Source organism: Centruroides sculpturatus, unplaced genomic scaffold, assembly GCF_000671375.1.
Source record: "Centruroides sculpturatus isolate CEXI.00-Female unplaced genomic scaffold, Cexi_2.0 scaffold918, whole genome shotgun sequence".
In the NCBI taxonomy this organism is placed as follows: Eukaryota; Metazoa; Arthropoda; class Arachnida; order Scorpiones; family Buthidae; genus Centruroides; species Centruroides sculpturatus.
Window position 1 is genome coordinate 138985 of NW_019385109.1, and position 15293 is coordinate 154277.

General features: G+C 30.6%; 3 protein-coding genes and 2 long non-coding RNA genes across 5 annotated transcripts in view; 3 read left to right on the forward strand and 2 right to left on the reverse strand.

Moving 5' to 3' along the window:
* Positions 1–748: 748 nt before the first annotated feature.
* On the forward strand, positions 749–5411 carry LOC111634849 (trypsin-6-like). The gene is made up of 4 exons (XM_023379686.1): positions 749–872; positions 1218–1276; positions 1383–1471; positions 5099–5411. Exons 1-4 carry the CDS (start codon positions 806–808, stop codon positions 5409–5411), a joined length of 528 nt encoding a protein of 175 aa, XP_023235454.1. The 5' UTR covers positions 749–805.
* A 46-nt stretch (positions 5412–5457) lies between these two features.
* On the forward strand, positions 5458–6320 carry LOC111634872. The gene is made up of 2 exons (XR_002758297.1): positions 5458–5599; positions 5671–6320. It is a non-coding gene; the product is annotated as an uncharacterized LOC111634872 (long non-coding RNA).
* Positions 6321–7325: 1005 nt separating this feature from the next.
* The window catches only part of LOC111634857 (dynein intermediate chain 3, ciliary-like), a 20418-nt gene continuing 12450 nt past the window's right edge, over positions 7326–15293 (reverse strand). The window contains exons 8-13 of the mRNA XM_023379698.1: positions 11978–12157; positions 10420–10463; positions 10199–10334; positions 9986–10132; positions 9279–9512; positions 7326–7447 (exon numbers count right to left, since the gene is read on the reverse strand). Coding sequence (XP_023235466.1) covers positions 7403–7447; positions 9279–9512; positions 9986–10132; positions 10199–10334; positions 10420–10463; positions 11978–12157 — 786 coding nt within the window. The 3' untranslated portion in view covers positions 7326–7402. The remainder of the gene's footprint in view (positions 7448–9278; positions 9513–9985; positions 10133–10198; positions 10335–10419; positions 10464–11977; positions 12158–15293) is intronic.
* On the reverse strand, positions 12248–13242 carry LOC111634859. Its single transcript, XR_002758295.1, has 4 exons — positions 13187–13242; positions 12966–13101; positions 12753–12899; positions 12248–12262 (listed from the first exon to the last, which is right to left on the reverse strand). It is a non-coding gene; the product is annotated as an uncharacterized LOC111634859 (long non-coding RNA).
* Positions 14393–15245, forward strand: LOC111634858. The gene has a single exon (XM_023379699.1). It carries the CDS (start codon positions 14425–14427, stop codon positions 15172–15174), a length of 750 nt encoding a protein of 249 aa, XP_023235467.1. The 5' UTR covers positions 14393–14424; the 3' UTR covers positions 15175–15245.

Consider the following 15293-nt stretch of genomic DNA (forward strand, 5'->3'; position numbering starts at 1 on the left):
CCCTATAACACTGTTGATAATTCCGTTTTATATGAATTCCATGTTGTACGAGTCACTTAGATTTTACAAATACGTGTGCCAGGCTGTGAACGGCTCAAGTATTTGTAAAATCTAAGTGACTCGTACAACATGGAATTCATATAAAACGGAAAAATCATCAGTGTTATAGGGGAGTCGACTGGTATGTAAATGTTAATAATTAAATTAATACAAAAAAAAATTATATTGTGATGAATTAAATAAACTGAAAAAATTAACCGTATTCAATCTTAATGTTAGACCAAATGTTTATCAAAAATTTAACGTTGTAAAATAATATTCTCTTGTTAACAATCTCAACAATCTATATCAAAATATCATTGATTATAATTTGAAGAATTTAATAAATCTTTTCTGTTATATATTTCAGTAAACATATTTACTTTTGTCATTATCTATTTATAAAATTTATATTAAAAAATAATTGTTAGTAATAATATACTTTTGTTTACAACTATTATCCTAGAATGGACTAATAACTTTTAAAATAAATTTAATATTTTTTTCTGTTTATTGATAATAAAAGATGTTTAATAAAAACTAAATTTCGGAAAATTATTAATCATTTAACAACTTTCTGTAGATATGAAGAGCATTATAATCAGGTGAGATTCAAATTTGATGTAATTTTTTCAATTATTTAAAATTTTATGTGGAATATTTTTATATTTATTTGTAAAGTATGTTATTCTTTATACTTTATTAAATTATTTAAAGGTGTGTAGATGATAACATTTACTGAAAATTACAAAGTTTTAGCATAATAATGTATAATAATTTTCTTAGGTTCTTCTTTATTGTATTAATATCAACTTCACTTTTATGCTCACCAGGTAAATCTCTTTTATTTTATTTTATTCGGAAAATTATATAATTTATTACCGTTACAATTTATAATACATAAAATAGATTAAAAAGTACTTTTATTTCTGAAAATTTTATAAAATATATAACTTCTTCCAACATAATTTATTTTCGACTTTGGACGGCACTTCTTCCTTGACAGATCGCCCATGTGTTGCGTTTCCTAATACCATCAATTCAACCCAACAAAACTAACCTTTAAAAAAAATTCTTAAATCTCACATACAGATTAATATTTTTTTTATTTTATCAGTAATTTCTATGTAAGTTTTAACATAGGAATTACTGATAGCATTGATTTGAAACACTTTTAGAGAGAGTGCGTAGAGTTATTGGTGGTTACCCAGTACAGAATTCGAGATGGCCTTTTCTGGTACGTATCATTTAAAATTTAAACAATAAAAGTTTATTATCGAGTAATATACATTTCACATACTTTATTCCTGCTAAACTGTAAAATATTTTAATCACTATCTTAGATAGCAGTTTATTATAATGGCGTATACGAATGCATGTTTTCCTTAATTTCATTAAAATCGGCCATTGGACCTGCTAGCTGTTTAATTTAGTAAGTAATCTTAGCTATATCATCGCTAAATCTAAATATATAAAATTACTTGTTCTGACTGTATGACTGAGTGATTGATTTATCATCGCCCAGAGCAAACCGCTGAACCTACAGAGGTGAAATTTGGTACACAGTTAGGGTACGTCATAAAAACGCACACTAAGAAGGGATTTTTCGAAATTCCCCACGGAGGGTACTTCATTGAGTACTTAGCTGTATTAAATTGATAACATTTCAGACATTGTTATAAATATTTTAATATATTTCGATTTTTTAACCAAATGTTCGAACCGTTTTAAATTCGAACTCGTTACCCGCTGTTAGCCTAGCTGTTACCCGCGACTTCGCCCGCGAGGATTTTGCAAGCAAACACCCATTTATATTCAGTATTTCAACAATCACAGTAATTGTTATATAACACCTACCGCTGAGAATAATGAGAATTGCTGCGAATCAAACGAACTGTTTTCAATTTGATCAATTTTCTGGAACGTTTACAATCGTTCTATAATTGAACCAATATGCAATAACAAATTCGAATTTAAAACGGTTCGAACATTTGGTTAAAAAATCGAAATATATTAAAATATTTATAACAATGTCTGAAATGTTGTCAATACACCTAAGTACTCAATGACGACTAAAGCTTAGTTCACACTGAGCGAATGGCGAAAGCGAATGCGAAAAGCGATTTTTATTTGCTTAGCGAAATTGACCCTACAACCAAAAGCGAAAAGCGGATTGCGAATTTTAAGTAGCCAATCATTTGCAAGCAAGTGAAAACGTCATCTCGAAAAACAAAATGGCTGCTTCCGATATCTTGTTGTTAACCGCGTTTGTTTGCTTATTGAGAGAAAACGATACTAAAAAAAAAAAGCGATGTTAAGTGAAAGATATTTTTAAAAACCGAGAATTATATGGTTACCATGCTAATTTGGTGCGAGAGATGAGACTGAATGACAAAGAGAATTTTTTTAAGTAGGACTGTTTATACTAATTTTTATTCTCTTTAGTAAGAAAATATATGACTAACAAAAAATTTATTATAACACGTTTTAGGTTTTTTAGAATGACCAAAGAATTATTCGACGAATTGCTCTGTAGAGTAGAGCTGTGAGATCCGACCTCAGAATAAGCCCAAATAGTTCATTTTCCCCCTAAATTTTCGACGTATTTAAAATAAATTTGTCGCCTCCTCGTTAAAATAACATTCAGAAAAAAGAATCAAATATCGATCGCAACTTATAACTTTCATCGTTAATATAAACATTCAACCCTCGAACAATGACATTCCTCTGCTGCAAGACAAAAAGTTTAAAGTCCGAATTCGTCATTTTGTTTTGGTCCCGGGAACAACTTTGACCTCCACTTTGACTCCAATCTGTCAGCTAAACTGACACAATAATAGTATAGTTCATCTTCTCTTTGTTGACAGTTTACCATTGTGTCCGTCAGTTGGATTAAATTGTACACATCATCTCGTTCCTTACTTTTTTCCGACGCTTTGGTAATGTTGAGAATTCTGTAGATGATGATGATGATGTGCATGGTACATCTTTTGAAATATCCCTAAAAATTATAAATATATAAAATGAAATATATATATAGGCTATGCATAGTAGATGAAAAAATTAAACTACAAATAATAAAATTAAAACATAAATGTAGACTTAAGAATACAGGTTTAAACTAAAGGAAAAATATTTGATGTATGTAGAGCACTTAACATTATTATTAAATAACTTGAGATAANATATATTACATTGAAAGACTGAAAATCTGAACTTCCTGGATAGAGCATCTGGACAGGACACGCGTCTTCCAAATTTTCACTTTCTAATAACAGATTTAAACTACAAATAATAAAATTAAAACATGAATGTAGACTTATGAGTACAGGTATAAATAAAGGAAAAATATTTGATGTATGTAAGAGTATTTAACATTCCTCATATCAAATTATTTAATAATAATGATTAATTTACTAACATATAAACCATATATTAACTTTCGGATAGAACACAATAAAATATATTACATTGAAAGACTGAAAATCTGAACTTCCTGGATAGAGCATCTGGACAGGACACGCGTCTTCCAAATTTTCACTTTCTAATAACAGATTGCTACAACTTCTAATAAAATAAAGATATTTGTTTCTAACAATGACATTTTATTGTCTTGTATCATTATTCATTATAATATTTAATATATTTCTGTTACATACTGTGAAAATTGTACATCTTGTCCATCAAATACGTTCATTAACAGATGCATTTGAGAAAACCATTTCCACTTGGAACTGTGAAGGTCGTCCACACCAGCACCACTTCTAGTTTTCTCATCTATAAGCTTTTTCTCTTTCCTATATGTATCTAGCAGATTCTTTCACTTTTTCTTTACTTCTTCAACTTCAAAATAATAACAACAGATAAACAAAATTCCATGTTAAAATATTTATAAATAATAATCAGTTAAAATTAACAGCATTGTTTCTTCCTTACATTATTTTATAAATACTTAATAAAATACAATTAAACTTTTACAAGACATTCATTCAATGTACAGTACAGTGGTATTTTGCCATTCTGTACTTTATATGGGTATGTTTTTGTTTTTAATGATTTATGTATGCTAAGTTTGTAAACTTCTAGTTAAATTTGTCTTAAAGTCTACTTAAAAGGTTGTTATAAGTTCTTCTTGGGGAACTGGAACTGATTAATTAATTTAATTTACATTTAATTATTACAAAAAACCATCCCTCAATGTTTCACAATAATACAGTATTTGTTATTAGTACCTATCATTTGTTAAATATTTTTAGAATGTTTTGGTATTTAAATCTATCGCTATCAAAATATTGCCTAAACTCTTTGGTTAATATTCAAGTTTTTTATATTTTTCTCATATCATTAAATATGAATTGAGTCATTATTTGACTTAGCAAATTTTATATGTTTAAAACCCTAGAATTGTGCCACCCAAATAATCTTATTACTAACCTAAATTATTTATTTATATAAGAAATAATTTACAAATGCACGTGCTTCAAATCTGATTGTTCATTTTATACCAAATAGTTTATGGCAGGCTTAACTACAAGTACAAACAAACTTTACTCACCTGTCAAATTAAGACGCTCCGCAATCAACTTCCACCGATTTTTCTTCAAATCGACGTTTTTGTACTCCGATCCATTTTTATGTATAAAAATGGAGCAGCTTCCATTTCTTCTAAAAGCTGTTCTATATTTACTTTACACCGAGAAGAGGCTTGTGTCACCATGTTGAAAAGAACAAGAACCACGTGACAACTAGAGGGAATTGATTGGTGGCGAAATTTTTTCCCTAGCGAAAAAGTTCCACAGTTCCGAACTTCGAAGCGATTCGCGAAATGGTAAAATTCGCCGGAAACGACGTCATGTCTGACGTCTTATTTCCTCTATTTTTCGCTTTCGCCAGCGAATCGCGCTCAGTGTAAACCAAGCTTAATTAACTGTTTACAAAATGTCACCTCTTTAGGTTCAGCAGTTTGCTCCGGGCGATGATGAATCAATCACTCAACCAGTCAGTCAATCAGAACAAGTAATCTTACATATATAGATTGTAATGTTTATATTATTTACAGTAAAAATGTTTCGTTAATGCATGGAAGAATAGGAGACGTCAATAGGTATGAAGGAACTATAATTCATTTCTCAAACTGTACCATTCACAAATCGTATATAAGTTGGTCAGAAGAGGACAACATAGCTTTACTATTTCTTGAAGAACCATTAACTGAGTCGGGTACTATCAGACCTGTTGCTCTTCCGCATAAAACTTTAAATGTAACAGAAAATTGGATAGGAGTATTTTCTGCAGGATGGGGATGCTTTGAATTCAGTAAGCTTACTGGAATATTCTTGTTTTTCTCTTATTGCTTTTCAAGATATAAATAAGACTTTATTAAGAAATTAAAGAGTATTTTTATTTTCTTCTTTCAGACCGACCGTGCACTTCTTCTATACTACAAGAAATTTATCTTCATTTAATACGTTTAAACAGTTATTGTCTAGTAAAGAATTACGTTATTTCTGATAAAGAACTATGCCTTTTTCGCTGGCGTAAATCCACTGCATTAGGATCGGTATAAATCTGTTTGTTGAAATGCTTTTTTAATTAATATATTATTTTTATTAACATAAAATATATTTTTAGGGAGACTTAGGCGCACCATTAATGGGAGAACTAACCGATTATCACAGGAAGACATTATTAGGTATCAGTAGTCACACTTTTGATAATTCGACTCGATTCGAAATTTTTACATCGATTAAAGTTTATTATGATTGGATAATAGAAAATAGTGAAGGAAATTTAAGTTTTTTACTTTGATTTCTATATTCGAAAAATTATGACAACTGACAGCAAGAAATTCGGCTTGAAAGCGTTGGTAGGTCTACATGAAATTATTGTGATTTAATTGATATTCTTTGATTTAATGAAATACTTATTTTAATGATTCAATACGGTGATCTTCAAAATTATATTCTATTTGGTCCCCTCTGGCAGATTTTTGTAGAACTCTAAGGCAAGAACTGTGAAGTACGTGTGAAGAACATTTCGGTACTATTGTTATTCTTTGAATGAGAAGGATTAGTTTCAAAAGTTTGGATAAAGTTTAAAAATTTTTATTTTTCAATGTTTTGAGGAAAAAATTATAAAAATATTGAATGTTGCTTTGGAATTCTACAACTTATGGAAAAATGTATTCGAACATAGTTTAAGAAAATAAAATATTTTAATTTAAACAAGAATATAAAAATGTAATGTTTAAAACAAAAATAAACATTTTTGTTCATTGGGTTATCAAGCGTTAATTAATTTAATTTCAAATGATAATCTAAACCATTATTTCCAAAAAAAATTTTTACATAAAGCAGTATTGGAAGAAAGTATTTGAACCACAATAATAATAAAAGAATCATATGCAAAATAATACAAGTTTAATATTTTGTTGGTCTTATTATAGCTTTTATTTATCTTGGCACTATTTAATTTATTGAAGGTTTTTGAAGTTATTTTATTCCAGCTAATTTTAATAACTTCTTTGAGCTCATCTTTATTAGTAATGCCCTCATCCAGCATTTTCAACTTTGCCCATAAATTTTCAAAAGGGTTTAAATCTGGGCTGTTTTACAAACCCTTAGACTTTAAAAATTCTTTTTTCAAAATCGCGTGTGAGGAACTCGGGAGTAAGCAAACGGAGGATAAAGTGAATCAATGAATTACAATATAAACCGCTTTTCTTCCGACGCGCCTTAGTATTAATACTTTTGAGGAGAGATTTATAACCGACTCGCGCATGGATAATTATCTCAACGTTTCTTGGGAATTCCCACACTCTGGACATACCCAAATTTTGTAAAATCGGATAAAAAGTGAGATTATTATCTAATCCCTGATTTTTCTGGTGGAAATTCTAGGGTGAGTCTAACTCAACGGATGATGTGTCATTTCGACAGGAAGTATTATCAAGAGATAAATATGCTGACATCCTTTTTATCTTACTGTTACTCATTTAAACATATGTTTACATGATCTGTACTTTAATTAATAAAGAAAGAAATAAACACCTTTAGGCCTATTCTACATAATTATGGTAAAGAGTTTTGATTTATGTTTTATCTAATGTAAAATGAATACGTCCAATAGACAAAAAATTCCAATTATCCTTTTAAAGAAATTAATGTAATTTAACTTATTAGATTATTATAACAATACACAAATAATGAACAAAAATTTATAAATTGAACAATTAAATTTTCGAAACTCTAAAAGTTTAACATTTATAACACAATACAAACATTATAATATTTTAAATTAATTATTTATTTATTAGTTTTAATAAGTCCACAAGTCCACTGTGCTGTACTGAAGAGGATTCATTTCATGTAATGCTAGACTTCGATTCATCCTCCTGTGCTTTTGTATCCTGTACGAAATAATTTATTATTTTTTTTTAAATTAAATCATAAAGTAAATATTATTTAAAAAAAAATACAAGACATAAATGTAATGCAAATAAAATGTTGGGATTTGAGATCTTTTGCAATTTTCCATTTTAGATATTAGAAATGATTTGTTGTTTCAAAACGCGAAAAAGTGAAATAAAATAAGACATCATTCAATTTGTTATGGCATAAGCTCGTTTATGCATCCATCAGTTTTGTTTGCTTTGATGGCAATTTTCATTTTATATTTCTATAACTTTTGACATTCTATAACTTCGTTTACATTAATGAGAAATCGGGTTATTTATGTTTACAATAAAAAAAAATCACCACACCATTACATCTTTTTCTAATCGCATCTTTATCACGCTTTATTTTCTTAGTTAAAACTTATTGCAATTGAGTTAATGTAATAGTATAAAAATCCCAGTTGTCTCGTACATTTCAGACACATACCTAATAAATACACTAGTACGTTAAATAAAGATTTAATTTTAGTAATTTTACTACTCTTGTAAATATATAAAAGTTTACAGTGACATATTTATATTCACATTCTTTATTATAAATACCGTCCACAGATAATTCTTGCCCCAATGCTTCAAATCTGGTGTAGTTCTGCAAAAAGTGTTTCGCTAACAATTGTTTCCAAATGGGAATAGTTTTTGTACTCTTTAAACATGTTAAAAAATACAAAATCTATTCCTACGAACTTTAATTATCAGAAACATTTCATTAATTAATCAGTATTTATTAAGTTTTAACTGAAAAACCACAGTCTTAGCATAATAATTTAAGATAGACAACAAATATCCCTACAACTGCCAATATCAAGAGAAATTATAAAAACTTTGTGCATTCAAATAATGTAGTTTACATCATTTTTCCATAAGAGATCATATGTTCTCACTAATACAAAAAGTTTTATATATAACTTTCTAAACCAATTATACAGTACAGCTTATTTGTCCTGTCCAATTAAACTGCTCTTTTAGCTCAGTCTATCATTTCTCAATCGATTATAGATCAGTAAATCGGATCCAAGCAACATCACACTATACTAGAAACGTCCATATCAATACGAATTAATGGAAGCCGCAACACCCAACTTCATTCAAACAGAGGGACCAGCACCAGATTTATCCAATTTCAACAATTTTATATAGAAATGAAGTTGAACAACTTTATACTTTGTACAAAGTACTTTTTATTTATCAAACCACCTAAAAAGTAGTTTTTGGACTAATAAACAAATTTGTTATGTCCTAATCCGACTGTTTACCAGAATAACTCCTTTTAGGGAAAATTTTTTGAATTGAAATAACGTGACTTTTGGCTTGTTCGTATATAATTAATTTGTATACTTAGCCGTAATCCGTTTGCTTAATAAATTACATCTGTTACAGGGCATTTGGCATATTGTAGAGAAATATTTAAATTTCGATAATTCGAAGTCACGATTATTTCGTTCCTTGAATTTCGCATTAACGAGGATTTCCTGTATTTCTTTTTCATTCAATCAATCATTTTAGAGGTTTCGCTCCTTTATGAGAACTTAAAATCTTTGATTTCATTAATTTCAATACAATTTTGGACAAAAACTAGTAAAACAATTAAGCTTCAACTGAAGATTTATCTGAAAATCAGCAAAAAGTAGAATATGATCTGCATATGAGAAAACGTATTGTATATCGCTTTTTTAAGTGATAAGACACGTCATATCCTGAATTAGTAGCCAAGTATTCTTATCATTAAAAGTAAGATATCATGGTTTCGAATATAAAGTAAAAAATATTACTCTTTAAAATTTACCTCTAATTCAAATTTATTAATTTTAAAACGTTCTTCTTTAGAATGTTTCTGATAATCTTCATATAAATTTTCGTATTCTTTGTTAATGATTTTATCGTATTCATCGATGATTTCGCTTGGAGCCATTTCTAATTTTAATTCTTTTTCCTCGTGGACATCCGCTTTTGCTTTCACCTTCAATTCACGTTGACGAGCTTCTAGTATTTTAATCCTGTGAATTTCTCTTTCAAACATCTTTTAAATATAAATTGTCGTTAAAAAAATAAATTCAGAAGAAAAAATATGTAATATATTTTTAAAAATTAAAAAATTAGAACGCTTTTATTGAATATGTTTTTCGAGATTATGGTGGTCCCACTCCAATCATATACATCATTACAATGCATTTACACACACATACATCACAATTAAATTTTACATTTAGTTGTTATCGGGTTTCGGAGGAGACGAGGGGATGGTGTGGATGGGACCACCCCGTAAAACATCATTAATGCATTGTCAGAGGACTGAGATAAATCCTCAAAGTGTTTGTTAGCCTTCTACCGTGTTTCCCCAAAAATAAGACCGGGTCATATTAATTTTTGCTCCAAAAAACGCATTAGATCTTATTTTCGGGAAAATACGGTATCTAAATTAGAATTGGGAGAAATTTAAATTGCAAAATTTGAAGACAAACAAAAAAACTTAATGAACGTTGCATTATTTACATTTGATAGAAGAGTCTTGTCAGTTTTATGTGGTTTTTTTAAATCTTCAGCCAATGCAATCAGGACAATCTTTCCTTTCTTAGAACCTGCTGCTAACAATTTATTTTTTTCATTTAGACGTAATGTCTGTAATCCTTCTTCTGTTACCTTTTAAGAAAAATATACCATTAAGATAATTATTAAAATAATATATTAGTGGTCAAAGTATATTACTTTTATTTTAGAAAAAGGTTCTGAATGACTTGTTAAAATATTCCATGTCTCAATTATTCCATTGTCTTTCGCAGCGAAGAAAACGGATGGGCAAAATGAATTCCAGCAAGCATCGTTAATTGAATATTCATCATTCCTAATACAAATAAGTTCAACTTAATTTATTCAACATCGCATTTATTTCGTTATAATAATATATAAATTTTAACGTTACAACCTACTTAAAAGTCAGAATAGGAGAGTCTTTGCATTCTTCTGCCCAAATCTAAAAATAACATGTAAATAAATGTTGAGAAATTAAGTTTTTCATAAAGTTTTAAACATTATTAGATGATAGATATAAGCATTTTCCATTGAAGAAAGTTTATTGTGCTTTTAGTGGTGCTTAAATTTCTGTAGATAGTCAATTATCCGAAATAATCGGGACAAGAGAATTTCGTATAACCGAGTTTTTCTGATAATCATACTTGGTAGAGAAAATAATTTAAAAAATAAATATAAGTACAAGCGCTATATCATTATTGCAGTAATCAAGTGAATATAATACTTTTTTAAAAATTATATCCTGTTTTGTATGAATTATATTTATTTATTTTTTTTTTTTTTAATTAGTTTTCAACAGATGGCGCTACACGTAAAGCTAGCAAGTCAGATGTAGGAAGAAATTAATTGATACATAAAATTCAATCAATATTTTGGGGGGGAGAATGTACGATATTATCTGAGTTTGATATATATTAACGTAACATCCGAGTTTCAGAGTAATTGGTCTAACGGCTTAGAAATGAATAGCAAACAAACAAACAAACAAACATCCTCGTTGATACAGATAAGATATTAAATGCAAAAATAATAAACGAGAAAATAACTTTTTTCAATGACAATAATACAAATAAACAGGTAAATGGTGGATGGCTCAGCTCTTATCTATTACAGAGAACAACATTAGAGAGGTTGAGGCGCACGTTTTAAACGTGTAAACGTGTACGTGTGACGTTCGGCGCCGCTTTCCCGTAAGCCTAAAAGTTTGACAATGGTGTTTGGATAGTCGGTGGAATCACGCTCGACATTCCAAACACCATCGTCAAACTTTTAGGCTTACGAGAAAGCGGCGCCGAACGTCACACGTACACGTTTACACGTTTAAAACGTGCGCCTCAACCTCTCTATTATAAAATCTCCAGTCATTTTCTATCGATAAATAGCTTTCCAATGTCCATATTCACAAACAAGGATCAAGAGTTAAAGTTAGAAGTTATTCAATATGTGTTCACTATTAAAGTAAAGTCAATAATGATTGATTATCTTCAAACTCTAATTCTTTCTCCTTAGTTGTAAACACGGCCGTAAGAGTTATTGTAAAAACAGAAAAGAGGACAGAGAAGAGATTACCAAAAAGTCAGCTTTCATGAATTTCATAAATTTAGACATAGGAAAAACTGTCGGATGCATTCACAATTTCCAGTTAAAACACAGGTAAGTTGTATTATTGTATAACTCGCATTTATTTTCAAATTGGCTTTTCACTACAGATAAAAAATGTAGAAAACTGATTTTAGAAAATTAATAAACAAAGTCTCCTTAACAAAAATATTTCTTTATTAGTTAAAAGCCACGATGTTTAACTATAGTTTTGAAAGGATGCCAGAGATTTATTTTTTAAAAAATCGTGTAAAAATTATTACGTTATAATTAATGTATTAAAATAATTTAATTGTATTAATTAAACATCCCATCGAAATTACTTATTTATAATTATAAATTATAAATAGACGATACCTTTACGCTTCGATTGTGTGCGCTAAGAAATACTTTGGAAATAAAATAGTTTCGTTGGAGAGCTCGAACAGAACCAAATTCCTGTTTATACATAGTTCCCACTTTATCAGATAAACTTTTACCCTTTCTATTTCCTATGAAAATCATCCCTTCTTCGGTACCAATCATAAATTTCGTGGGCTGCAAAAATATTACCAAAAAAACATTAATAATTTATATTAAAATTAATAGACATTCAAATAACTAATGCAATCAATTACAATGAGATAATTCTCTTTCAAACATCTTTTAAATATAAATTGTCGTTAAAAAAATAAATTCAGAAGAAAAAATATGTAATATATTTTTAAATATTAAAAAATTAGAACGCTTTTATTGAATATGGAAAAATGATATTGTTTGAATATGTTTTATTGAATTGTGGTGGTCCCACTCCAATCATATACATCATTACAATGCATTTACACACACATACATCACAATTAAATTTTACATTTAGTTATCGGGTTTCGGAGGAGACGAGGGGCTGGTGTGGGTGGGACCACCCCGTAAAACATCATTAATGCATTGTCAGAGGACTGAGATAAACCCTCAAAGTTTCAGCCTTCTACCGTGTTTTCCCAAAAATAAGACCGGGTCATATTAATTTTTGCTCCAAAAAACGCATTAGATCTTATTTTCGGGAAAATACGATATATAAATTAGAATTGGGAGAAATTTAAATTGCAAAATTTGAAGACAAACAAAGAAACTTAATGAACGTTTCATTATTTACATTTGATAGAAGAGTCTTGTCAGTTTTATGTGGTTTTTTTAAATCTTCAGCCAATGCAATCAGGACAATCTTTCCTTTCTTAGAACCTGCTGCTAACAATTTATTTTTTTCATTTAGACGTAATGTCTGTAATCCTTCTTCTGTTACCTTTTAAGAAAAATATACCATTAAGATAATTATTAAAATAATATATTAGTGGTCAAAGTATATTACTTTTATTTTAGAAAAAGGTTCTGAATGACTTGTTAAAATATTCCATGTCTCAATTATTCCATTGTCTTTCGCAGCGAAGAAAACGGATGGGCAAAATGAATTCCAGCAAGCATCGTTAATTGAATATTCATCATTCCTAATACAAATAAGTTCAACTTAATTTATTCAACATCGCATTTATTTCGTTATAATAATATATAAATTTTAACGTTACAACCTACTTAAAAGTCAGAATAGGAGAGTCTTTGCATTCTTCTGCCCAAATCTAAAAATAACATGTAAATAAATGTTGAGAAATTAAGTTTTTCATAAAGTTTTAAACATTATTAGATGATAGATATAAGCATTTTCCATTGAAGAAAGTTTATTGTGCTTTTAGTGGTGCTTAAATTTCTGTAGATAGTCAATTATCCGAAATAATCGGGACAAGAGAATTTCGTATAACCGAGTTTTTCTGATAATCATACTTGGTAGAGAAAATAATTTAAAAAATAAATATAAGTACAAGCGCTATATCATTATTGCAGTAATCAAGTGAATATAATACTTTTTTAAAAATTATATCCTGTTTTGTATGAATTATATTTATTTATTTTTTTTTTTTTTAATTAGTTTTCAACAGATGGCGCTACACGTAAAGCTAGCAAGTCAGATGTAGGAAGAAATTAATTGATACATAAAATTCAATCAATATTTTGGGGTGGAATGTACGATATTATCTGAGTTTGATATATATTAACGTAACATCCGAGTTTCAGAGTAATTGGTCTAACGGCTTAGAAATGAATAGCAAACAAACAAACATCCTCGTTGATACAGATAAGATATTAAATGCAAAAATAATAAACGAGAAAATAACTTTTTTCAATGACAATAATACAAATAAACAGGTAAATGGTGGATGGCTCAGCTCTTATCTATTACAGAGAACAACATTAGAGAGGTTGAGGCGCACGTTTTAAACGTGTAAACGTGTACGTGTGACGTTCGGCGCCGCTTTCCCGTAAGCCTAAAAGTTTGACAATGGTGTTTGGATAGTCGGTGGAATCACGCTCGACATTCCAAACACCATCGTCAAACTTTTAGGCCCTTTTACTTTAATCGGTAAGTTGGGATCAACCCGACATTGGTGATCCCGACATTGGTGACCCGAACAAAAGACGAACACGTGCAAATCTCAGGAGCTTGGACCGAGCAGCTACAATCCGCTAGCATCGAAGAACATCGCACACGGATTGTACGGAAGTGGACAGCTACAGCATCGAGGGGACAGATTTAAAGTGAGGATACAATTTTATCCAGCAAAATACTTGATTTTGTGGATTATTCGACCACGTGTCTCGCTAACCCTAACGCTCGAAGCATAAAGGCACACGGATCGTCGCAACAAAAGTTTCTTTTCGCAATTGTAAGTACGAACTTTTTTTTTGGTTTTCTCGAGCGGTACCCCCAAGAAGAAATGGAACCCTCGCAATCAGGGACAATCGCCAAAGTTTCTGTTAAACCACCTCCCTTTTGGAGAGCGAACCCAGAAATTTGGTTCAAACAAATGGAATCACAATTCTCACTAGCGGGAATCACCATGGAAGTAACGAAATTCCATCATGTGGTTTCGGCACTCCAGCCCGAGGAGTTAGCAGTCGTAGCCGATATTATTCTAAACCCCCCAGTGGACAAGCCGTACGAGGCTCTTAAAGCCCGTCTGTGCCGACAATATGCCGACAGTGAGGCGCAAAGGCTTAAAGACTTAATTTCGGGAATGCAGCTTGGGGACAAGAAGCCATCCAGACTGCTGTTAGAAATGCGTAGCAAGGCGTCAGCGCACATAGGTGATGACCTGCTAAAGTCGCTGTTCTTACAACGTTTACCATCTAACGTCCAGCAGATCCTGGCCATCTCGAACGACAGCCTCGACAAACTGGCAGAGATGGCGGATGGTATAATAGCTGCAGCCGATAGTCCCGTTTCCGTACAAGCAGTCTCTCAGGGAGACCAAACGCTACAGACGTTACTTTTAGATATCTCCTCCCGCCTGGAACGACTGGAAGGTAGGGATAGATCCCAAGCTAGAGAAAGATCCACGAACCGCCGGAGACGATCAAAGAGCCGCGAAGGGGCGCAGAAAGAAGGCCAATGCTGGTACCACCAGCGATTCAAAGAAAAAGCACTGAAATGCACCAAACCCTGCAGTTTCCAACAGGGAAACTAGAAGGGCCGTCACTTGACGGTGCGGGTGGCGGCGCACTAGGAATACACCGTTTATATCTATATGACCAATCAACGGCCAAACGCTTCCTGGTCGACACGGGGGCAGATGTGTCAGTCATC

What these genes read in the sequence shown, in the direction of transcription:
- LOC111634849 (XM_023379686.1), top strand. Translation starts at nt 806, where the DNA reads ATGTATAATAATTTTCTTAGGTTCTTCTTTATTGTATTAATATCAACT. An exon ending in TTCACTTTTATGCTCACCAG is followed by an intron (nt 873 to 1,217) that starts GTAAATCTCTTT and finishes AAACACTTTTAG; the next exon opens with AGAGAGTGCGTAGAGTTATT. An exon ending in ATTCGAGATGGCCTTTTCTG is followed by an intron (nt 1,277 to 1,382) that starts GTACGTATCATT and finishes TCACTATCTTAG; the next exon opens with ATAGCAGTTTATTATAATGG.
- LOC111634858 (XM_023379699.1), top strand. Translation starts at nt 14,425, where the DNA reads ATGGAACCCTCGCAATCAGGGACAATCGCCAAAGTTTCTGTTAAACCA.